Raw genomic sequence first — 23,880 nt, 5'->3', positions numbered from 1 at the left:
GCTGCCGCTCGGCCGCCCATGGCAAGCTCCGCTGCCTGCACTCTGCCGTCCCGGTAGGACCCTCCCGAGGCCGTCAGCAGGGCCGTGCCCAGGACGTTCTTCCCTGTCCCCGTTCACAAGCGCAGGCTGGAGCTGCCCGGCCTTTGGTCCGGCCTGGTGCTGCAGATCCTTCTGCTTTTCACAGCTCGGCCCTGGGCTGCTGAGGGAGCCAAGGCCTCCAGCCTCCGCGCCGGGCTGCCGCAGCCCGTGCAGAGCGAGCTTCCCGAGCACCACGCTCCTCCCTGGTACATCCACGCAGCCCTGCGCTGCTGCGGCTGCTCGCACAGACCACAGAGCCCCTCTGCAGCCTGACCGTGTCCCTGGGGACAGGCTGCCGCCGAGGAGGAGCTGCTGGTCCCCTCCCTGCAGGACACAGCCTCTGTGTCCGAGGCGGCAAACCCGTGCGGTACCCGGGCTGGTGCTGATGGCACCGGTTTGAGAGGCCCTTGCCCTCCCTGCTGCCCCACTCCGCAGCACGGGGCCTGCAGCGATGCTCCGTGGGTCCCCGGGACACTGCCCCGGGCTGAGCTCCCGGTGCCCCCGACACCGCCTGGGCCGCATCCTGCCCCGGAGCCATTCCCACCAGGTGCGAGCAAAACGTGTGGCACATGCGACTGCCTCCCCCCATTCCTCCCAGCCGCGATATTAAACCACTTAATGCACTCAGCGAGTCCTTGAGCTCCGAGCCGCCTTGGAGTGCTGTTGGCTTTGTGCAGCACTTTGATGAGCTCAAGAGCTTGGAGGGGAGATGATGCTCCGCTGCCAGAGGGGATCCGCTCGCTGCCTCCGCCTTCGGCTCCCGCTCTGGGATCCCCGCGGGGAGGGGGCTGGGGGAGCCCCAGGCGGACTCGCTCCCCACCCCGTCCTGGGGCTCCCGCAGGCCGGGCCAGTGTCCGCCGAGCTGCGGGATCCCGGGGCAGGAGGGCGGCCGTGGGGCAGAGCAGCAGCACCCCGCCGGGGCGGATGGCACGGCTCGGCTCGGCACGATCCGGCTCGGTGCGGCCACCTCCAGCACAGCCCGGCACAGCCCGGCCCGGCACAGCCAGACCCAGCCCAGCCAGACCCAGCCCAGCCCGGCCCAGCCAGACCCAGCCCAGCCCGGCCCAGCCAGACCCGGCACAGCCAGACCCAGCCCAGCCCGGCCCAGCCAGACCCGGCCCAGCCAGACCCAGCTCGGCCCGGCCCGGCGGCCCCCGGCGCAGCGGGAGCGGGCGGAAAGCGGGGGCGCCGCGCTCGGAGGAATACGGCGGCGGCGCGGCGGTGAATGAGCGGGGCCGGCGCGGCCGTATAAAAGGCGCGGCCCGAGCACCGCCCGCGCTGGCGGCGGCGGCGGCGGCGGCGCTACAGGTGCGGCGGCGCCTCCCGGGGACGTCCCGCCGTCGGGCCCGGCCCGGCCCGGCCCGGCACCGCGCCCCGCCCCGCCCGGCCCCTCCCGGCCCGGCCCGCGGGCGCCGAGCGCGGCGGGGCGGGTCCCCTCGGGGCGGCCGGTTCCTCCCTCACCCCCGTCCCCGGGCTGGCGGATCGCGGTGCCCCTCGGCGCGGCCGGTCCCTGCGGGCTGGCGGATCGCGGTGCCCCGGTGCCCCTCGGCGCGGCCGGTCCCTGCGGGCTGGCGGATCGCGGTGCCCCGGTGCCCCTCGGCGCGGCCGGTCCCTCCGGGCTGGCGGATCGCGGATCGCGGTGCCCCTCGGAGCGGCCGGTCCCTCGGGGCTGGCGGATCGCGGATCGCGGTGCCCCTCGGCGCGGCCGGTCCCTGCGGGCTGGCGGATCGCGGTTCCGCGGTGCCCCTCGGCGCGGCCGGTCCCTCCGGGCTGGCGGATCGCGGATCGCGGTGCCCCTCGGCGCGGCCGGTCCCTGCGGGCTGGCGGATCGCGGTTCCCGTCAGTGCTGCTGGGTCCTGGTGCCCCTCGGCGCGGCTGCTTGCCCGGGGCTGGCGGATCCCGGTTTCCCCGGCGCCCCTCGGCGCGGCGGGTTCCCCCTCCCTTCCCCGGGCAGGCGGCGCAGCTGGGCGTCCCCGCGGCCGGCGGCTCCTGCCCCTGTGCGGGTGCGGGGTTGTGGCCGGTCCCCTGGGGCCGACCGGTCCCGGTCCCCAGTGACGCCGCTGCCCTGTGGGTCTCTTGCAGCCCGCGGCAGCATGTGGCTCCTGGAGCGGCTTCGCGGCGTGGCGGAGAACGGCGGGTCCCGGGGCGCGGGGCCGGAGGACTCCCCGCGGGGCTCCCGCTACAGCAACGTGCTCACCCCCGACAAGATCCCCGACTTCTTCATCCCGCCCAAGCTGAGCGCGGCGCCCGCCGAGGGCCCCGAGCCCCCCGCGCCGCCCGCCCTGGGCGCCTCGGCCTCGGAGCAGGACCTGGCGGGGCGCAAGCCCCCCCGCAGCCCCCGGCCGCCCAGCCGCTCCCGCGCCCGCGCCGCCGGCCGCCACATCATCCAGATCGAGAGCGCCGAGGACTGGGCGGCCGAGGGCGGCTTCGGCACCAACGCGGACCCGCAGGCGCAGACGGCCATGTCGCTGCCCTACGTGCCCAAGGCGCAGACCTCCTATGGCTTCGCCACGCTGGTGGAGAGCCCGCACACGCGCCGCAAAGAGTCCCTCTTCCACAGCGAGCACAGCAGCCTCTGCCCCTCGCCCGCCACCTCGCCGGGCGCCCAGCGCCGCGCCAAGCTCAACGGCGAGGGGGGGCCCCGGGCGCCCGCCGACCTGGGCGCAGCCCTCATGCACCCCGGCCGCTACTTCAGCGGTGGCGAGAGCGACACGTGCTCCTCGGCCGAGTCGTCGCCCTTCAGCTCCCCGCTGCTCTCCCGCTCCGTCTCCCTGCTCAAGATCTTCAGCCAGGAGAGCCAGTCCAAGGTCATCAAGCTGAAGCACTCGGTGGCCCGCAACAGCTCGCTCTCCACCGACGACAGCTCGGCCGACACCAGCCCCAGCGCCCAGCGCCGCTCCCGCAGCGCCCCGGCGGGCGGCCAGCCGCCCCCGGCCCTGCTGCCCCTGGACCTGCCGCAGAGCCGCGACCGGGAGCACAGCCTGCGCCTCAGCCGCGGCGGGAGCCTGCGCCTGGCCGCCGACTACGACCCCGCCAACGCTCGGCTCCGCGTGCGGCTCGTCTCCGCCGAGGACCTCTACGACGCCCTGGTCGACCTGCGCAGCATCAACTGCTGCGTCTCGCTGTGCCTCACCCCCGGCAAGCTGCAGAAGCAGCGCAGCACCATCATCAAGAACAGCCGCAACCCCGTCTTCAACGAGGACTTCTTCTTCGACGGGCTGGGCCCCGGCCACGCCAGGAAGATGTCCCTCAAGCTCAAGGTGGTCAACAAGGGCAGCAGCCTTAAGCGGGACACGCTGCTGGGGGAGAAGGAGCTCCCGCTCACCGCCCTCCTGCCCTGCCTGTAGGCGCTTGGCAGGCCCCGGGGGGCTGCGGTGTGGGGGGCTGCGGTGCGGGCGGCCGGGCCAGCCGGGCCCCTCCGCCACGGGGGGGGGGGCGGGGTCCCCGGGAGCCCCCCGCCTCGGGGTGCTGCGAAGGGCTCTGCCCTGTCGCCCTCCCGCAGCTGCCCAGCGGCCGCAGCCTCCCCCGCTCCCTTCCTGGGGGCCGGATCTCCCGGAGCCCGGCGGGCAGCCGCCGGCCCCGGCCCCGGGCAGGGAGGACGTCGCCGCTGGGCTCTCGCCTCCCCGCTCCCCATGGGCTCCAGCTGGCCGGCAGGAAGGCTGCGGGTGGGTAGGTCTCTGTAGCAAACTTACCACCACCTCTCTCGAAGCCCACGCTCCCGGGGTCGGGTGACGGCATCAACCTGCTTTAGCTCAAAAGAGAAGTTTCCAGCCCTGGAGACCGCTGAGAAAATACTGCCGAGGTGACCGAGGGCGGGCACAGGTGCCGGAGCTCCTGGTAAGTGACCCCCAGGCAGGGACGAAGCAGGCTCCTGCTCTTCCAGAGCCTGTCCTGGCCCTGCCCAGCCCCGCTGTCTGCGCTGCGTGCGGCGTGTGCAGCCGGCTCCGTCCCGGGCCCTGCGGTCTCCCGGGAGCCGCTCCCGCCCCCGGAGCGGGGTCCCTCTTGCCGCTGCCTGCGCCTGGGAAACTGCCCAGCGGTTCCGGGGCCCTGGCGCTTGCTCAGAGCCGGGAGGCTGCTCGTTCCCCGGCCCCTGCTGGCGCCCGTCACCCTGGGCGTGCGGCAGACCCAGGCGTGGGTGCCCTGGCGGATGCCCTCGCTGACGGGAGCCGAAGCGGCGGGAGCAGCTCTCTGCGGGTGCTGGTGACCCTGTGCCTGCGAGGGCTGAGCCTGCAGAGCACCTGGGCCATCTCCGGGGTGTCCTCGAGGGGTGACGGACTGGGGCTGGCTGCCCCAGGCTCCCCTCCCCTGCATCCGGGGGCCCTTCCCCACCCAGGGCTGCTCCGGAGCCTGCGAGCCTCTGCCCTGCTGGGGGGGAGACGTTGGCTGTGGGGATGCCCGTGGTGGGGGGCTGTGAGCCCTTGTGCCCCGTGGGCCCGGCTGGGCTCTGCAGGCTCCCGCTGCCCCCGCTGCCCCTTCCCTGTCTCTCCCGTGCCAGCCCGGTCTGACCAGCTGGCAAACACGGAGAGGGGGGAAAACGCAGGCTGGAGACACTTCTGCAGGTGATAAAACAGACACCTTGTTGTTGTCGTTTGGTGTGGTGTTACCTGTCGCATCGGGCTCTGTGCATGTTCCCGCGGGGGCAGAGCAGCGGCGCTCCGTCGTGCCCCGCTCCGGCACGCGTGCCCACCAGCACACGCGTGCCCCTCGTGCTAACCTCTCTTGGTGGCGGTTGATGTTCCTTCCTTGTCCTTTGCAGCAGATGGCAGATTTCAGTGTTGGCTATTTATATCTGAGGCTGATCTTTCCCAGCGTGTCTTACTTCTGTCTGTAAATATGTTGCAGGTACGCGAGGCATGGTTCGATAGCGCGACGTTTGCATGTCAGGGGGATCCGGGGTGATGGTGGCTGTTTGTCGAGCTTGCGGCTGAAAACAAGCCGTGCGGGGTGCGACGAGCAGGCGCTTCCTCGGGAGGATTTCCCACCTGCTGCTTCCGCTGCTCCCCCCGAGGAGCAGGCGAGGGGGTCCCCCCCCCGCCGCCCCAGACCGGTCCCTTCGTGCCCGGACTCACCCTGGCCGGCGAGCGGGAAGGGGGAGACGGGCTGGGGGCAAACCTGCCCCCGGGCAAGGGGGCCCTGTGCAGCCCCTGGGGCTGGCGGGGACCCCCGGGTGCTGCGGGGGGTGAGGGGGTGGGACCCCCCGCTGCCCCGAGGGGAGGGGGTGGGGGTGCAGCAGCTGCGTGCAGGTTTCGGCACCCCGGGGCAGGTCGGGGCGACGCGGAGCTCTGCTGCAGGGAGGCTTCCCGGGGGCGGTGATGCGCTGCGGTGGGCGGGAGGACGGATGCGTCCTCAGCCGGGAGTGCGGCCTGGCTGGGCCTTTCCTCCCCCTCAACTCTTTTCTAATGTTTCTGCTTTGATATTTCTGTGGCTGGATTTAATGACGTATTTTTGGAGTGAAAAAATATATATTCATGTTTGTTTACAGATGACTTCTTTTTAGTGCAATAAAGTCATTTCTAAAACAGATGCAGGCGGTGCGCTCAGCTCCTGGTTTCCAGAGGTGCTTCCAGTACTGCGAGGGCGCTCCGTGTCCGTGTAGCCTCCGGGGCGGAGGTCCCGGGAGCAGAGCCGCGGGATGCCCTGCGTGGGCAGGTGTCGCCCCTGGGTCCCGTGTTACGTGCACGGCTGCCGGCGTGCTCCCAGTGCCGGGATGGTGGGAGGCAGAGCCGAGACCCCAGGATGCCCCAGGTATGGACCACCGCCGCTCTTCGGAGTGCACCTGCCCTCTTCCGACACCGGAGTGCCTTGAAGAGGCTCAAAGGCCTTCAGGAACTCCTTCCCCCTGCCCAGTGTTGCAGACCAGCTGCAGGCTGAGAAGTGAGCAAATCCCCTTGGGAGAGCAGGGGGATTTGGACTTGGATCCGTTGGAAAATGGGCTGACGGTGCTCGGGGAGACATGGGGCTGTCCCTGCTGGGCACAGGGGTCTGAGCCTCGCGGCCGGGGCCCGAGGCCGTGCGGAGGGCGAGACCCCGCTCCCACGCTGCCCTTCCTCTTCCAGCCCGGGCGGGCGGCAGCGGCCGTGGCTGCCCACTGTGGCTGTGCGTGACCCGGCTCTCCGGCCGCGGCAGAGCTGCTGGGTGTGATCCGGGTCTGTGCCCCAGCTTTGCTGCGGCTGTGGAGACAGCAGCCAGGCAGCACTGCCCTCCTCCTCCTCCTCCTCCTCTGCTGTCTCCCCGCAGCCGGGCCCCTGCAGTTCTTCATGGCCGTGGAGGCTATTAAGGATGTCATTGTATTTTTTGCATTCCCGTCACCAGTGGCAGCAGCTGGGCTGTGTGGGCTGAAGGCGGCTGCGCAGCGCGGCGGAGGGGCCGTGCGGGCAGCGGAGCTGCTGCTGCCTCCTGGGCTGGCACCTCCCGTGGCCAGACAGCGCCCGCCGGGCCCCGAAAGGGGCGGCCCCCCTCCCCCCCCCCGGGAGCCCGGTGCCTGGGGCGATGCCGTGCCCTGAAAGGGGCATCCTCCCCCCCCCCCGCCGGGAGCCCGGTGCCTGGGGTGATGCCGTGCCCCGAAAGGGGCGTCCCGACCACCAGAGCAGCCCGGAGGTGGGAGCTCCCCGTCCCCGGCCTCGGCCGCGTCCTGCCGGCACCGCGGCTCGGGCTGGGGCCGGCCGAGAGCTGACCCTGCGCGGCGATTGCGGCTCATTGCATTATATCATTTTTTCCCCCTACCTTCCAATTCCAGGGTGGCTTTTAACCAGAAGCTGTTAAAGAAGAGAGGGAGGTTTGTCTGTTATCTAAATGCCACTTTTCTAATTTCCACTGTTCTAATAATTTGTCATTTTCGGCAGCAATAGGGAACAGGAGCACTAAACCCAGCCGCCCTCCCCGCTCCTGCCCCCGCAGGGGCAGGGAAAGCAGCGGGGCGGGCGCTTGGCAGGTGTCAGGAAATCTAAGCAGTGCTTTTTCTAGAGGTGTAAAAGCTGCAGCAGTTAGCAATAAAATGAGACTGATTAAGTTAGTCTGAACTAGAGTAGATGGGGTCAGCTAGAAAACACTAAAAATCCCTGGAAAGTATTCAACGCTCAAAGTATGGGAGACTGTCACGCTCGGAGAGGGGTCCTGCGGGGGAAGCTTTAACTCTGCATTAATAATCAAGTAAGGGCAGGAGAAAAAGGAGCTTCCGCAGCCCGGGGTCGGGCTGAAACCAGCCGCCGCGGGGGAAGCGCTGGCGGCCGAGGGAGGGGAGCGCTGGCGGTGCTGCCCTGGGAGCTTCGCTCCGGCTCCGCGTGCTCCGGGGGCTGGGATGCAGCCGGGAGCCGCATCCCGCCTGGATGCGGCCCCTGGGGCGGGAGATGCCAGGGCGAAGCCGCAATGAGGGCTTGGTCCAGCGAGGAGCGTGCTGGCCCATTTGAGCCACATTTTCCAGGAAATCCTCTGGGAAAATCCCCTAGGAAATCCTCCCTCAGGCTGGGAGCTGGGTGCTCCCGATCTTTCCTCGTTGCTGGAGGTCCCCACGTGCCCGGCCATGCCGTGCTGGGGATGGTGCGTTGGGGCAGCTGCGATCCTCATCTGCCATGTGGGAAACCAAGGCCGAGGGAGGGGAAACGCCGCGTTTCTGGGCAGCCAGGGGCAGATGCTGCAGACATGGTCTCGCTTGCCCTGACCCATCCTCCAGAGCGAGATTCACCTGGGTGAGATGCATGCACAGACCTTGCCTATTTTTAGCCCTGTGTTCCCACAAAGCGAGGACTCAACTTCTGAGAAAATTGCCTGGAGCTCATTTAGCCGAGTGCTTGATCACCGGAGAGAGGGAGAGAGCAAATTAGGGGATCAATCTTGCAGGGAGCGAGCAGGGGACGGAGGGACGGGGCTCCAGGGGAGGGTTTTCCAGGGACCCAGCCCCTCTGGGTGCCCCGGCACTGAGCACCGGCGCGGTGCCGTGCAGCTCCCACCCTTTGCAGGGGTAGCAATGGGTTTCAGCCAAGCAGGGCAGCAAGAATGACTTTTCCTCCCCGTATTCCCAGGCACTCTCGGGACGGGAGAGCCCCAAGCGCCCCCTCCCAGCACCATCCCGGGGCAGGACCCCGTCCGGGCCTGGGGCCGCCTGCCCTCCCCCCCGGCAGCGGCGGGGCTGGTCCCTCCCCCAAACCTGGCTGCTGGTTGTTATTTCGGTCAGGCAAAGCTTCTCCCTGTTGCTTAGCAACCCATCCCGGACCGCGGTCCAGCGCCCGCCGCGCCGCAGGATGCGCGCCCTCCGCCTCGGCGGCCGCTGCCCCCCGCTCCTTCCCGCCCCCGAGGGGGCCCGGGCAGCGTCCCGGCCCCGCCGCACTCCCGGCCTCATCCCTGTCCCACGGTGCTCCCGGCCCTGCCGTGCTCCCGGCCCCATCCCTGTCCCGGGCAAGGGGCTGCCAGCCACGGTGCCGGACCATGCGGGACTGGTGATCCAACACAAAGCCGATGGCCGCGTTCCCCATGCTCCAGGGCGGCGTGGCGGTGCTCCATCGGGATGTGGCTTCCCACCCCAACCTCGGTGCTGGAGGGTGTGAAGCTGCCACTGGCGATGGGCTCATCGCCTGTGAGCGCGACCTGCCTCCTCCGAGCGCGATGCTCCCCCAGGACGTGATTCACGAGGCCAGCAAGCAGACAGGCGCATCCAGCACTCAGGCAGTGCGGAAGAAACTCCGGAGCGGGGAAATCCAGCTCCCATTCCAGGCGAGAGCCCCCGGCGCCGGGTGCTGCCCTGCAGCGGGTGCTGCAGCCCCTTCTCCACCGACCCCATCCCATCCCTGGCGCGTGGCGAGCACCAGGCACCCATCAAGCACCGTGCACGTGCCCCATTGCTCCGGGCGCCCAGCGAGCACCGTGCACGTGCCCCATTGCTCCGGGCGCCCAGCGAGCACCATGGGTGCCCCGCCGCACAGGCCGGCGTGCGGAGGCGAGGGCTGCGGTGCGGGGCAGGCGGCTGCACATGAGCTGTCGGCCTCCCTCCGGCACGCACGCGCCTCTGCTTTATTGCGGGCATTTGTCTTCCCCGGCAGCGTGTCTGTTTCAAAGCCGAGAGGAGGGACTCCCGCTGTTACTGGGAGGAAAACAGAGCTTAATTGAATCCCACGGTTCCTCGTGGACACATCAGGCGAGGGCGAAAGCTGGCGAGGAGCTGGTGCCCGCTTGCTCGCGAGGTGCCGCATCCCAGCAGCAGGCACCCAGCAGTCCGCACGCCGCCGGCCGCGGGGCCGCGGAGGTGCCCGGGGCGGCAGCGGGTGCCCGGTGCTGGGGCCGCCAGGCGCTTCCGCGGGGAGCTGCCGCCTCGGGCGCTCCCTGCCCGTCCTCCGGCCGCGCGGGCTGGAGAAATGTGGCGGAGGAGGAATACGGAGCCCGGGAGCCCATGCGGGGCTGGGCGCCGGCGCTGCTCCCTGGCGCGGCGCGGGAGGATGGAGGCGCAGGCAGAGCTGCTGCACGGCGCCAGGCATCGCCCGGCCTCTCCTCCGCTCCGTCTCCAGCGACTTGTTCTTCCCTAGCTGCCTGCTGGAGTTTTAAACGCTGCCTTTAAAACGTTTGCAAAATGCCCAAAGCATCAAATAGACCCAGGTGGGAGGGGAAAAAATGGCATAAACAAAGCAGACAGGAGGATTTGTTAAACTCTGGCAGCTGCTGGCAAACACTTTAATATCAGTGCAGACAGGCGCCAATCGATACGGCAATTCGGGGCCGCTGGCTGATCCGTGCTCTGCGCCCGCGGACCGACACCGGCACTGGCGGGGGCTGGCGTGCTCCGGCTGGGCCCGGGGCGGCCGTGCGCCAGGGGGTCCCGCCGTGCGCCGGGGTCCCGCCGGGCTCTGGGGTCCCGCTGGGCTCCAGAGAGTCCCGCTGCGCACTGGGTGCTCCCGGCACGTGCCCGAGGGTCCCGCCGTGCTCCGAGGGGTCCCGGAGGGTCCTGCCGGAGCCTGCGGGGCTGCCGCTGCCGGACGCACGCGGAGGGTCCCGGCCGGACCCGCGGTGGGAAGGGGCGGCCGCGGCCGCGAGCTGCCGGGGGGCCGGGGGGGCCGAGCCGATTCCACCTCCGCCTCCGCCGGCCCGGCCGCATCTGCGGGCAGCGGCAGCACCGGCGGCATCGCCGGACACGCGGGAGAGCGGCGGCATCGCCATGGCGACGGAGGCAGCGCGCTGCCCGCGGCGGCAGCGGCCAGCGCCGGTGGAGAGCCGCCCCCCCCGGCCCCCCCGGCCCCCCCGGCCCCCCCGGCCCCCGGCGCCGCCGTCGGGGCTCAGGCTCAGGCTCCGCCCGGCCGCGGCCGTCGGGGCTCGGCGAGGGCCGGGGGCGGCGGCGGCCGCGGGGTCCCCGGTGCGCGGGCTCCTGCCGCCACCCCGCGCCGCCCCCCGCCGTCTGTCGCCGCTCGCGCCAGGAATAAACCCCGGCGCCCGCCATCTGCTCGGCGCTTCTGCTGCCCGCGCTCCCCGTTGCTGCGTTTTCCGGAGAGGCGGCTGCGCGGGGCCGTGCGGGGCCGTGCGGGGCGGCCGCGGCTCCCGGCTGCCCGGTGCCCACGGCGGGACGAGCGCGTCGCGGCTCAGCCGCCTGCCGCGGCGTTCCTGGACGCCCCGCTCCCTCTCCGGCCGGTGTCCGGCCCCTCCAGGCCGGCTCTGCCGCGGCACTCGGGCTCAGGTCTTCCCTCGGTGCCTCCCGGGCACCAGCAACCCGCCCGGCCCCAGCGAGGCCGCCGAGCCGGTGCCGCCCCGCGTGGGACAGGGCGCCCGTCGGGCCGGGAGCACGGCCCGGCTGTGCACGGCGCGGTCCGGCCCTGCGTGCCGCCGTCCACGCGTCCCCCGGGCCAGGGCCTGCAGCATCCGCGCCCGGCTGGAGACGCCTCCCACTTCCAGCAAGGAGATTCAATCTCCCTGTGCAAAGCCTGAGCGGAGTCAGTCTATTCCCTTCCCTCATAAGCTGCTCCATGTGTTTAATGAGCCTCGCAGCTGGGCAAATTCATCTTATTTCAGGAGTGGAAGTATCCAAGTTCATCTTCCAGGCCCGGTACCCGGCGGTGCCGCCAGCGACGCGCAGGCTGGTGCGGCACGAACGTGGCTCCCGCGCCCAGAATGCGTCACGCCTCCGGCAGAGCCTTGCACCGAGTCACCCGGGCCCGGCACAAGCAGCACCCGGAGCCGGGCGGCGGGACGGGGATGGGTCAGCACGCGGGGACGGCTCTGCGCATGGGGACGGCTCTGTGCATGGGGATGGTTCAGTGTGCAGGAATGGCTCCGTGCATGGGGACGGCTCGGTGTGCAGGGACGACTCCGTGCATGGGGACGGCTCCCTGCGTGGGGACGGCTCAGTGTGCAGGAATGGCTCCGTGCATGGTGGCGGCTCTGTGCGTGGGGACGGCTCGGCGCGGGGCGCTGGCTCGGCGCGCGGGGCCGGTTTGGCGCGCGGGGCTGGCCACGCTGCCTGCTCCCCCACAGCAGGCTGCAGGCTGCCTGTAGTTCTAATTGCACCACGCGGCTTTGATTCCCGGTTTTAATTGCAGCCTAACGAGGCCGGGGCAGCAGGAGAGGAAAACATCAAGCTTAAGGGAAACAAATTGGGAGAGAAAAGAACATTTACTGGTGACTAATAGGTCTGTGGACTGGTGCGTTTGTGTTTGCCTGCCGCGGCAGAGGACGGTGCCAGCGCCGGGGGTGCCGGGATCTCCTCCCCGCGCTCGGCTGCCCGAGCGGAGCTGCGTCGCTGAGAGCGGTTCCGTCCCAGGGCCCGCGCGGGTCCCGGGCTGTTTGCGGCCCCGTCACTGAGCGGCGTGCGCAGGCGCTGCCCTCCCCGGAAACGGCGCATTTCCACTGTTTGCACAGGCAGGGTTGGGGCTAAATCGTCTAATTGTAACAGATGGGCCAATTTACACACCGCGCGGGCCTCACCAGGGGGAATCGAGGCTAATTCAGTGGAGAAGAGAGGAGGAGAATTTCTGGAGCCGGCTGGCGCCTGGGCGCCCGGAGCCCCGGGTGCTGCCCGCCTGCCGGAGCTGCCGCCGAGCCCTGGGATGGGGCTCCCTGCCGCCACCGGGGAGGCTCCGCGGGCCGGGGCCAGGGCCGGGCACAGCCCGGGGGATGGCGGGGCTGGGCAGATGGCACAGGGACGGGGATGGGGACGGGGACGGGGACGGGGATGGGGATGGGGACGCGGATGGAGATGGGGACGGGGACGGGGATGGAGATGGGGACAGGGATGGGGATGGGAATGGGGATGAAGACGGGGATGGGGATGGGGACAAGGATGGGGATGGAGAGGAGGATGGGGATGGGGATGGGGAGGAGGACAGGGTGCTGCCCAGCCTGCTCTCCCCGCGCCCGTGAGGACCAAGCTCTCCTTACTGAGCTCTCTGACTTTGAGCATCTTGGAAACCGGCCCTTGCTAATAAGACAAAAAGAATGACAGCAAATAAGCCCAGCCGCGGGAATGTGGCCTTCTCATCTAGCATTTTTTATTCCCCCACATTCTCCCCCTTCCCTCCTTTGCCAACGGCTTGAAGCCACCGTAATAAAATTATTAAATAAATAAAAAACCGCCGTAGCCCCCACCTCGGTGCGGCAGCCATGGTAACTGGATCAAGGGGACACCTGTACATTTCCATTCTGGGCTCCCGCGCTCTGAATATACAGAAGAGCGCTAATTAAAAACTCGCGGCGAGCGGCGGGCGGGGAGAGCAGGGTGTGCGCTCGGCCGGGCGCCGCGGGGACGCGAGGGGCCCCACGCAGTGTCCACGGGGGTCTCCGGGCGGGCAGCAGCGCGGGGGCTCCGCTGCTCCGCTCCCTCACCGCCACCGCCGCGGCCGGACGGTGCCAGGAGCAGTGCTCCTGCGTGGGGCAGGGCTGGTGCCGCGGGGACGGTGCTGGGACTGCGCGGGACGGCGTTCCCACCGCCATGCGGGACGGCGCCCTGGGAGCATGCGGGATGCCGTTCCCTGGCCATGCAGGGTGCCATTCCCAGGCCACGCAGGATGCCATTCCCAGGCCATGCAGGATGCCATTCCCAGGCCATGCAGGATGCCGTTCCCGGGACCATGCAGGATGCCATTCCCAGGCCATGCGGGATGCCATTCCCAGGCCGTGCGGGATGCCATTCCCAGGCCATGCGGGATGCCGTTCCCAGGCCACGCAGGATGCCATTCCCAGGCCATGCAGGGTGCCATTCCCAGGCCACGCAGGATGCCATTCCCAGGCCATGCGGGATGCCATTCCCAGGCCGTGCAGGATGCCATTCCCAGGCCATGCGGGATGCCGTTCCCAGGCCACGCAGGATGCCATTCCCAGGCCGTGCGGGATGCCGTTCCCGGGACCATGCAGGATGCCATTCCCAGGCCGTGCAGGATGCCATTCCCAGGCCATGCAGGATGCCATTCCCAGGCCATGCGGGATGCCATTCCCAGGCCGTGCAGGATGCCATTCCCAGGCCACGCGGGATGCCATTCCCAGGCCACGCGGGATGCCGTTCCCGGGACCATGCGGGATGCCGTTCCCAGGCCACGCGGGATGCTGTTCCCGGGACCATGCAGGATGCCATTCCCAGGCCATGCGGGATGTCATTCCCAGGCCGTGCGGGATGCCATTCCCAGGCCGTGCGGGATGCTGTTCCCAGGCCACGTGGGATGCTGTTCCCGGGACCATGCAGGATGCCATTCCCAGGCCATGCGGGATGCCGTTCCCAGGCCACGCGGGATGCCATTCCCAGGCCACGCGGGATGCCATTCCCAGGCCGTGCGGGATGCCGTTCCCAGGCCACGTGGGATGCTGTTCCCGGGACCATGCAGGATGCCATTCCCAGGCCGTGCGGGATGCCGTTCCCAGGCCACGCGGGATGCCATTCCCAGGCCACGCGGGATGCCATTCCCAGGCCGTGCGGGATGCCGTTCCCAGGCCACGTGGGATGCTGTTCCCGGGACCATGCAGGATGCCATTCCCAGGCCATGCGGGATGCCATTCCCAGGCCATGCGGGATGCCGTTCCCAGGCCACGCGGGATGCCAGGCAGCCGGGCGCGGGGGAATCGCAGGGCGCGGGCGCGGGCAGGGCAGGGCGGGGGGCTGCCTTGGCACCCTCGGGCTGCTGCACCGCCTGGGTGCTCGGCCCGCACGGGCCGGGAGCAGCCCCTCTCCACGGGGAAACGGGGAGCGCAGGGGGCGGATGCCGGATGCCGAGGGGGCGGCAGGCGCGGGGCGTCGCGGGGGGCCAGGGGAGCGCGGCCCCCGCACGCCGGCATGGGGGGGGAGGCGGCGAGCGCTCGCGCCCCTCCATGCACCAGCCTGCCTGCCGCCCGCCGGGCTCCTCTGGCATTTCCATTTTTAGGTTTCCGTCAGGAACTGGCAGTTGCTCTTTTCGCTGACGGCGCTCGCGCTCCCCCCGCTCCGCTGCAGCTTGCGGCTGCGTCGCGGGGCCGAGCTGGGCGCGCGGCAGGGTCCCGGCGCCGGTGCCCTTCCCGCGGGGGCTGTGCCGGGGCCGTGCGTCCCCAGCCACCCCCCGCCTCCGGGTGAGCCGGGAGGCAGCACGGGATCGCCCGGAGCGGGGGTTAATGATGCAGCGGAGACAGCACCGACCTTTCCACCTCGCCACCTCTCAGCTTCACCTGCGGCTCCCTTTTCCCTGCCATTATCTGCATGGATGCCTGTGGATTTCATTTCCATATTCATGGTCTTTTAATGACCCTGTAATATCTTTATGTTCTGCAATTAAATGTGGAATTTTTTTTTTTCCTTCCCCAGATTAGCATCTGCACAGGCTCATTTGCGGTGCTGGAGCAGAGGAGGGGCGGCTGCGCGGGAGGGGACGGGGTTAATTAAACTTCAGAGAGCAGCGGGCGCCGATATCCTCGCCCCGGTGGGGCTGCTGGCGGCTGCAGTGGGAGCACCGGGGTCTCGCAGCCGCCCCGCTCCCCGCTCCCTGCTCCCCGCTCCCTGCTCCCTGCTCCCTCTTCCCCGCTCCCCGCTCCCCGCTCCCCGCTCCCTGCTCCCCGCTCCCCGCTCCCTGCTCCCTGCTCTCTCTTCCCCGCTCCCCGCTCCCTGCTCCCCGCTCCCCGCTCCCTCTTCCCCGCTCCCTGCTCCCCGCTCCCTGCTCCCCGCTCCCCGCTCCCTCTTCCCCGCTCCCTCTTCCCCGCTCCCTCTTCCCCGCTCCCTGCTCCCTGCTCCCCGCTCCCCGCTCCCCGCACACCTCCGGCAGGTGCCGGGCGGCTGCAGCGCGTGCAAGCGAGCGCCCACGTGCCAACGCGCCACACATGCAAACACGCCAAACGCGCCAACACGCAGCACACGGCAACACACAAGCACACGCCAACACGCAGCACACAGCAACACGCCACACACGGCAACATGCCGGACATGCAAACACGCAGCACACACTCGTGCCTGGCTCCAGATCCGCTCCAAGGTCCCGGCCGACGGGTGTAAATGCGCACAGCGAAACGCGACTGAAGCGCCGGGTGTCACCCTGCCGCAGGGGATCTTGTCCCGCCGCCGCGGGGCCCCTCGCCGGGACTCGGCCGTGCGCCGGGGCAGCAGCCCGGCATCCGCGCAGGAGCCATTAACGCTGCTATCGCTCCATCTCCCTTCCCGGGAGCTAATGGCCGGCTCTGGCGGCCGCCTCACCGCCCTCCTGAGCCGGGTGATGGGGCCGTAATTGGGTTTCGGCGCTGCGAGATGGATGGGGCCGGGCTGCAGCGGAGCCGGCGGGAGGAGGGGGGCGGCAGGGCAGACCCCCCCCCCGCGCCCACCTCCCGCTTGGCTGCGGCCGCCGCCACGTCCGGCCAGGGCCAGCGCGGAGCCTCGGCCCTTGCTGGCGAAGACGGGCAGGGGCTGCCCGCGCCCGGGCTCCGCATCGGCCCCTTCCCCTTGGTTCGACGGGGCGGCAGCGCTGGGCACACGCCGGTGTGCGGCAGGGTGGGAGGATGCGGGATGGAGGGACAGAGGGACGGATGCAGGAGGGACGTGGGATGGATGGCAGGGTGGGAGGATGCGGGATGGAGGGACAGAGGGACGGATGCAGGAGGGACGTGGGATGGATGGCAGGGTGGGAGGATGCGGGATGGAGGGATGGATGCAGGAGGGACATGGGATGGATGGCAGGGTGGGAGGATGCAGGATGGAGGGACGGATGCAGGAGGGACATGGGATGGATGGCAGGGTGGGAGGATGCGGGATGGAGGGATGGATGCAGGAGGGAGGTGTGATGGATGGCAGGGTGGGAGGATGCGGGATGGATGAGGGAGGGACGGATGCAGGAGGGGCGCAGCAGGAACGGGGGCTGGCCGGCTGCGCTCCGCTGCGTTCCTGTCACTGCATCCCGCTGCCGCAGAAGGCCACGGTGCTTTATCACCGCGTAGCGCTGACAGGCACCGGGATTAACCAGCTCCCACCAGCGCCGCTCCACGTGGCTCCTGCCGGCATCGCGGCCATGCCGGTGCGGCCCTGCGGGGAGCGTCGGACCTGCCCGCTCCGGGGCGGCGAGGAGGCAGCGTCTGCGGGGGGGCCTGCGCGGGTGCGATGCTGTGTGCATGTGCGTGCGCGTGTGCGTGTGCGTGCACACGCGTGTGCGGTGCCGGCCGAGGGCAGGCAGAGGCAGCCCCCGCAGCCGCCCCCAGCCCCGCTCCCGACAGCGGCACCATCCCGCCGAGCCGGCCAAGGCCCAGCAGAGCTGCTGGATTCACGCGTGGCTCCAGGGCCACAGGGGACCCGACAAGGGTGGAAAGCAATTAAAACCCCAGCTTGGCAGGGGAGCAGGGGGTGCAGACACAGCGCCCGGGCAGGGATGGCAGGCTCGCCTCCACGCATCCCTCGTCAGCTGGGAACGAAGCACCTGCCTTTAATTGCCAACACTGGCAAGAAACACTTGTGTTTGGGGCTAACGAGGAGCAGGGGAGGGGGACCATCCTGCCGGCCAGCCTCCCCGCATGGTGCAATTTCGTGATTAGCCGCAGGGGTGGGGGGTGCAGAGGTTTTTAAGGCCGCTGCGCAGAGGCCAGTGCCTGCTGCTGGCTTTCCGCGGGGACTGCCGCAGTGAGAGCTGGGCAGCGGCTTGGGGGCTGTAGCCGTCCCGGGTCCCCCCACCCTGCGCCTGCGGGAAAGGGAACCCGGCGGGCTGCGAGGTCGCGGGGCCCCGCCGCTCCCGCGGGAATGGCCCAGCCGGGAGCTGGGAACGAGGGCTCTGGAGGGGGTAGGATCGCGGTGGGGCAGCTGCCACCGTTGCAGGCACCAGGGCTGGGCTCGGTGCAGCGTCCGGCAGCACGCGGCGGGGCCGGCAGCGGGGAGGATGCCGCCTGGAGCAGAGCGGGGTGCCGGGGCCCGCGGCCGGGACCCCCCTGCGGTGCTGCCCCGGGCCCGGGACGGCGCCCGGCAGAGGCCCATCGGTTTTCTCGCCCACCCAAAAGCCAACGGCCAGACCGCCCGCACCAGGTGAGCGGTGGGATGCGGCAGTGCCCGTGCTGCCGGCGCGGTTTCCTCCCGGCTGCCGGGTCCGGTGCTGGGACCGAGCTCGCCGGGGTGCCCGCGGCGCCCGTGGCTGCAGGGAGGTGATCGCGGGAGGAGCAAAACCCACCCCGGGATTTAGGTGCTGCTGGATTTCACTCATGCTCTGCATCCGCCTGTGCATCTGTGCATAGATTGGCACTTTCTTCTCTGTTTTTCTTTGCAAGAAACCGTTGTATTTGTCACTTAAACAGCACTTCAAGGTTGGTCATTAGGAAGGGCAGCCACAGGCTATAGCTCGCCTCGGAGCGGGGACCGGTGCTGGGCACTGGGCTGGTCTCCCTGGGTGCACTGACCGCGTGTCTGCTGTCCTCGCAGGGCCTCGGTGTACCGGACGGACAAACTGCCTCCAGAGCCCCACAGATTCACAACCCCAGGTACAAACCTCCCCGTAACTCCGAAAGCCGGTGTTTTCCAGCAGGGAGGAGGGCTGTTTAACAAATGCAGGTGGGTCAGGTTTTTGAACGCCGGATCACCCACTGTGCACAGCAGCTCAGAAAAGCCTTTGAGCAGCGTGGAAGGGAGCACCTGCCTTGCGCGTGGTCTGTGTGTTCCGTGGGTGCTGGTTTTTCTCCAAAATAAGTTCTCCAGGATCACAAATTGCTGTTTTTTCTCCTTCCTTTCCACAGTCTTAACTGTGAGACAAGAAGAACTTTCTCAACCCAAAAAATTGCACCCAGATTATGAAGAAAACAGGTATGGTGAAATCAGTAACAATGGATTGCTGTTAAAGGTAGATCTAGTCAGACAACATTAAAAATTCAGATCCATGCCTGTTTTTGGGTGGGCTCTGGCTTGTTTTGCGACCACGCGGTCCGTCACGCAGGCAGCTCCTGCGATGGCCCGCGTCAGTGCACGTCTCGGAGCGGGAAGCTTTGGTGGGTCCCGAGGTGCTCGCAGGCTTTAGCAGAGCGTAAACACTTGTCTGAAACCTAAGCGCGGATGTTGTTTGTGAGCAGCACAGCTCCATCTAGCATTCATGATAAAATGATGCTTCCCTAAAGCTTCACTTGTGACTACTTTGGTCAGTATGAAAAGCTGCTCCTATTTCTGTTAACAGCCACAAACAGCAGGAATCTAAGTGCTTCTTTATATAGAGAGCTTATATATAAAGCTCCTCTGCATTTAGACTGTACTTTACCCTGCAGATGACCGCCCTGTGATGAGACACACGTGGACACTGAAGCCGGTCCTTTCCCTAGGTAGAGAACTGTCCTTTCCCAATATTGACATACACTTTTCCTATCAGACACCATCTTCTTCTGCACTTTTAACCCAAACAAGTTAAACTTCCCTTACAAAAGCAACTGCATCCCATTAAACCGCAGTCACATCTTATTTGTCCATCACTTTATAGAGCACTGTGGTGTCCTGCAGGTTTAATCTGCCCCAGAAATCTGAGTATTCTTGTTTCATGGATCCTAACACGTTTCTCGACCTTCTCTCAGACCCAGGCCTTCCCCAGCACGGCCCGTGAGAGCTGCTGCCTTGCAGGCGGTGGCTTCTCCCAGGGTGACAGCGCTGGCGTGTCCCAAAGTCCGCGGCGGTGCCTGGGAAACAAGTCGCTCAGCCCTAACCAGGGTGTGTACAACAGCAGGCACCGGGCGAGCGGGGGGGTGTGCGTGTGTGTGCGTGTGCATGCACGTACGTACTGGGCTGCTGCGGCTGCTTCCAGCACTAGCTCCAGCACCGCTAAAGCATCAGATCTCAGTCCCTGCATTTGCTTTGCACCCACAGGGAGTGAACGAAAAAGGTTATTTGCTGTCGTGGACCTTGTAGCGCTCCTGTAACTAAGACAGCACGGACCTGTCTCATTAGGGCAGGCACAGACGGGGGGGAGATGGTGTGAATTTTTGAATGACTGCTGAACACATGACCAAGAAAGTTAAATTTATGCAGTGCAAGACTGAGATATTTGCTTTTTAGTAAGGGCAGGGAAAGGAAATGAAAACTCTGAAACTGATGTTGATCGTCGTGGTTCCAGGTGAGTGAAGCTGCCAAGGCTGCTGCTCCTAGGGCTCGAACGATTTACCTGGCTAAACCAAAGCCACGAGACTTCTCACGCGCCCTGGACGCCCCATCCGCACCTCCGAGGAACATGAAGAGTTTAACAAGAACTATAGTCCTAGCTGGTAAGAGCTTCTGCTGCCCTCCTCTATGCAAGTCTGCTTTTTGTTCCTCCTAGGAATTCCATCAGCTGGAGCCACCAGCAAAATTAATCAATTTACTCAGTGCCAATGGTTTAAACAAGGGTCCTGCGCAGGCTTCTCCTGATTCCCTCCTGCCCAGCCTGTCCCCGCCACGGCCTGCGTTACCGAGGGCAGAGAGCCGGCGTCAGACCCGTGAGCAAAGCAGAAGTTCTCCCCTGCTCGGGAGGCAAAGAGCTCTTCTGACTATTTTGTCTCACAGTCAGCACCACTCTCCAGAAAATGATTTTAAAATGCCTCCCTCTGAGATACGGATAGGTTTGTTTGTGATATACTATATAAAACCTGAATAATGTGAGTACTAAAACAGCCACGCTGGCCCCGAGCAAGCGTGTCGAGCCGGACTGGCCTTGTCTCCAGCAGTCGGCCCGAGGGGTCTGGGAGAAGGAAGAGCAAGTGTGCGGACGTACTTCCCCAGGTCGCACCGCGCTTCCACTGTCTGCAGCTCAGGGATTTCCTGAACTAGAAGGTTTTTTTTACATTAAAAATTTGTCTTCTATGAATTTGTCTAATTGCTTTTGGAAACCATGTGACTTGGGACCTACAGTGTTTTGTGGCTAAAAGAAAAAATCCATTGCTTAACTATATCAGGTGGAAAAGTAATTGTCCTTTGTTTGAGGGCTGTAAGTCTTCTTGAGACAAGGCGCTGCCTACGGGGTAGAGCACAGGCTGAGCAGGGAGAGGAGGGCAAGTCTGAGGTCCAGACCAGTTTTGCAGCTGGATTAACACAGGGTTTGGGCAAAGCCACTTCACCTTTCTATGTTCTGTTTCCTTCATCCACAGAAGCAGCAATAGCAAAATGTTATGCTGTTGGGGTTTTGTGAACAATCATTTGCGAAGCAGTTTGAGATCTAAACAACCTTGTATCCCAATACAATTCAATTTTTTAAAGGCTTCTGAAATATTCAAAATACTGAATGTCAGATATTAAAGAAAGAAAACAGCTATTATTTCCCAAATGATTGGTCTTTGCAGAACCCAAACGGGAAGACCCGAGGTACTGCTGTGAGAAACTGCTACCGTGGCCTGTCTCAGCAGCTTCGAAGAACGCTGTCGCATCAGCCAGAATCTTGCAGCTTGCCTGGCCCAAGATACGCAAACACATCTTTGACAGCTACGACCCTTTCAGGATCTGCAGCGCTGCACAGCGTGCCAAGGCAAGCCCCTCTCTTCTGGAGCTAAGCATTCCCCACAGGGTGAGATGAAATAGGTTTTAAATCTTTGACTGTTACTGTATGGATGTGGAGACTGCTTCTGCTCGTACATTAAATGTTCTGCAGCCCAGCTCCATGAACAGCTTGTGCGGCGTTTTCAGATCTGGTTGCAGCTGAAGGATAGCTGGAGAATTAGTTTGCTGAACCTGGTGATTCTGATGACAGAAATTAATATACTGGGAAATGGAAGTGTCCAGTGAAAATATTTCACCCTTCCCTCTGGCAAGCACAACCACTTGGAGAGCCAGCCTGGCAGTTGTCACTGCAATCATTAAACAGAGCTTTAGAAGCTGGCATGGATATTGATCCAGGTCACTAAAACTGCTTCTGTCACAGCACTCAAGTAACGGGTAGAGCTGGGCAGTTGTTATGAAGAATTAAACAAAATAAGTTTGCTGCAATGAGTCCTTCTCCCCAAACTTTGGGGACAGTTGGACATTCCTTTTCCCATAGTCTTGCAAAGTAAGGCTAAGTGTGAACCTGAATTCACACAAGAACTTGTAGCTCTTGTGTGTGCACAGTCAGCTTGCATTCCCTGCAGGTTGGGGGAATTGATCATTCATGGAACAGACCCAACAATTTGGGAATAGATGAACAGTTCCACGGTGCAGACCCTGAATGGTGAACACTCAAAGCGACAGCACAGCAATGTGTAAGCTGCCTTAGAGACGCGTGCGCCTGAACTGCTCCTCAAATCACACTGGATACCCTACAGACTAGTCAGACCATTCCTAAAGTAAATTGCAAACAGGTAGAGGGCTTGAACTCATGGAATAGAATAGTTCACTCGCCTTAAGTTTTGACCCAAAATCCAGGCCTTTCTGCTTTCACGGTGGTAATACGCATGAACTCAATGTTAGGAGCAGGACAGAAAGCAGCAGGCTTTTGTCACAGTATCTCTGAAAGCTAAAGACAAGGCTAGTTTTTTAATTGAATAAACAATGTCTGCAATCTGTTAGAGTCCTTCAAGAAGAACTAGACAGATCTTCTGTGCTAGGGAATAAAGGTCTGTTGAAGTGCTCTAGTTCTCAGCTCAAGGGCCACCGCCATCACTTCAGAAACACTTGATAACACTTTGCTTCCTGAGCTCAAAAGCGCGAGTGAAAATGAACACAAAGCAAATTGCCAGGGTGCTTGGTACAGAGGCTCCTCATAACAACTGGAGACTAAAAAGCTACCACAAGCACAGCTCTATGGCTGAATCTTTATCATTAGAGAGAAATCGGGGTATACCCTCCAGAGGTATCAACTTGAACAGAACCGTTTACCAGATTCATAAATTGGTGAGACGTGGTGGCAAATATAGTTATGCGTCCTGCCAATGGTGTTGGCAGCTCATTAGTGTGCACCTTGCAAAGGAAGAATTGGCCCTGTGGCTGCAATTGTGAGTCACGGAGGGATGAAAGGGTCCCTTCGCAGAGCTGATTTCTTACAGAAAGCCTTGGAGATGTACAGAATTAAACAAGAACTAAGTGCACTGGAGGATTATGGTGTGGAAGTGTGTGGCTCATGATCAAATTAAACAGAACTGAAAAGATCCATTAAGGAGCTTCTGTAAGTACATCTCTAGTATTTTTCTCGTATAGCCACAGCAAGAAACTACTAAATAGCATTTACCTTGTTGTCTTTGCAACACAGGAACAGCTCCTGGGCACCTATCCCAATTTCCCTCTTCTACACCCTCTAAATGTAATCTTTTTCTCAACAAGTTGCGCTGTTAGTCACCGAAGCTTTGTCTCCCACAGATTTCAGCTTTGTGATCAATTAACTTCAGTGTTTAAGAAAGTGCGAGTTTCAGTTGTAAGCCTTTCATAAAACATTTAAAAGTCTTTGACATGTGGAGTCTCTGGTATATTGCTGAAGTGTGACCTCTCTTTGAAGCTTTCCCCAAATGGAGTTCAATATAGGGTCTCTCTGCTCTACTCAGCTACCCATTTTCTCAAGGCTTTGTATATCAAATCTTCTGTCACGGATGGTGGAAATGGACCACAGAGTCAGGAGTTCACAGGACACAGGAAGTACACACACACATAGGCACACTGCAGAAATAAAAACCTCATTTCCACAAAAAATACACATGCTGTATAAGAATTCTAGGGTATACACATCAGTGAACACACTGAGTCGCATTTGTTTTTTCTCTAATTTTTGAGTATTTACTTGCTTAGGCTTTGTGGGGATGTTCAAAAATATCTAAGCCACATTGCATTTCAGAGAAATGACTCCCAAAGCACTTTTGAAAATTTATGCTCTCATTCCATTGGATGTGCTTTGGAAATTTTACTGTTTGTCAACATTAGAGAGCTGCAACTAGTAATAAATCTTTTCAGAAGCTAGTTAAATTGGAACAACCTTGATGCACGCACAGGCTTAGAGCCGTTTTACAACATTTTACAAGATAGCTGTAAAACGCCATCCAACAGAAGTCCCCACTTATCACGACGATAGCCCTGCGCTGGTAGTTTGTAACAAGATCGTGAAAACGGCCCTTGCGCTTTTCCTGATCTGTGGACTTTGGCTAACCCCAGTGCGAGCTTTACTCAAATACAAGGTGAACAAGGTAGTGCTTCCCACTCGCAGCAGCCGGGGCCTCCAGCGTTGGCCTCCTGCGGGTGCCTGGGGTCATCGCGGAGCAGAACTGTCACCGCGGATGTGATTCGCCAAGATGAGCAGAGCAGGTCCAGCGAATCTGGGACCGCCACAAAGAGGGGAAAAAACGTTTTTACATCCAGTTTTGTGGGGACAAAGGGAGCCCCAGGCCCCCTCAGCACAGGCCCCCCTCTGCCCTGACATCCTCAACCCACCCAGCTGCCATGACACCCCCAAACCCCTAGCGGCCATGACAGCCCTCAACACCCCCCGCCGCCATGACACCCCGACCCCTGACCCCCCGCCA

General features: G+C 64.3%; 1 protein-coding gene and 2 long non-coding RNA genes across 3 annotated transcripts; all 3 read left to right on the top strand.

Moving 5' to 3' along the window:
* The first annotated feature begins 1,804 nt into the window (after positions 1 to 1,804).
* C2CD4C (C2 calcium dependent domain containing 4C) lies at positions 1,805 to 5,601 on the top strand. Its single transcript, XM_064497375.1, has one exon. It carries the CDS (start codon positions 2,172 to 2,174, stop codon positions 3,423 to 3,425), a length of 1,254 nt encoding a protein of 417 aa, XP_064353445.1. The 5' UTR covers positions 1,805 to 2,171; the 3' UTR covers positions 3,426 to 5,601.
* Positions 5,602 to 17,314: 11,713 nt separating this feature from the next.
* On the top strand, positions 17,315 to 18,253 carry LOC135323605 (uncharacterized). Its single transcript, XR_010385078.1, has 3 exons — positions 17,315 to 17,491; positions 17,882 to 17,940; positions 18,193 to 18,253. It is a non-coding gene; the product is annotated as an uncharacterized LOC135323605 (long non-coding RNA).
* A 773-nt stretch (positions 18,254 to 19,026) lies between these two features.
* Positions 19,027 to 22,745, top strand: LOC135323604 (uncharacterized). Its single transcript, XR_010385077.1, has 3 exons — positions 19,027 to 19,144; positions 19,548 to 19,695; positions 20,746 to 22,745. It is a non-coding gene; the product is annotated as an uncharacterized LOC135323604 (long non-coding RNA).
* Positions 22,746 to 23,880: the final 1,135 nt, after the last annotated feature.

The sequence above is a fragment of the Dromaius novaehollandiae genome, chromosome 25 (genome assembly GCF_036370855.1).
Source record: "Dromaius novaehollandiae isolate bDroNov1 chromosome 25, bDroNov1.hap1, whole genome shotgun sequence".
NCBI classification, from domain to species: Eukaryota; Metazoa; Chordata; class Aves; order Casuariiformes; family Dromaiidae; genus Dromaius; species Dromaius novaehollandiae.
Note: the sequence above shows the minus strand (reverse complement) of the source record. Positions and strands in the feature narration are given on the sequence as shown.

Excerpts from the sequence above, each read along its gene's own strand:
- C2CD4C (XM_064497375.1), top strand. The coding sequence starts at position 2,172 with ATGTGGCTCCTGGAGCGGCTTCGCGGCGTGGCGGAGAACGGCGGGTCC.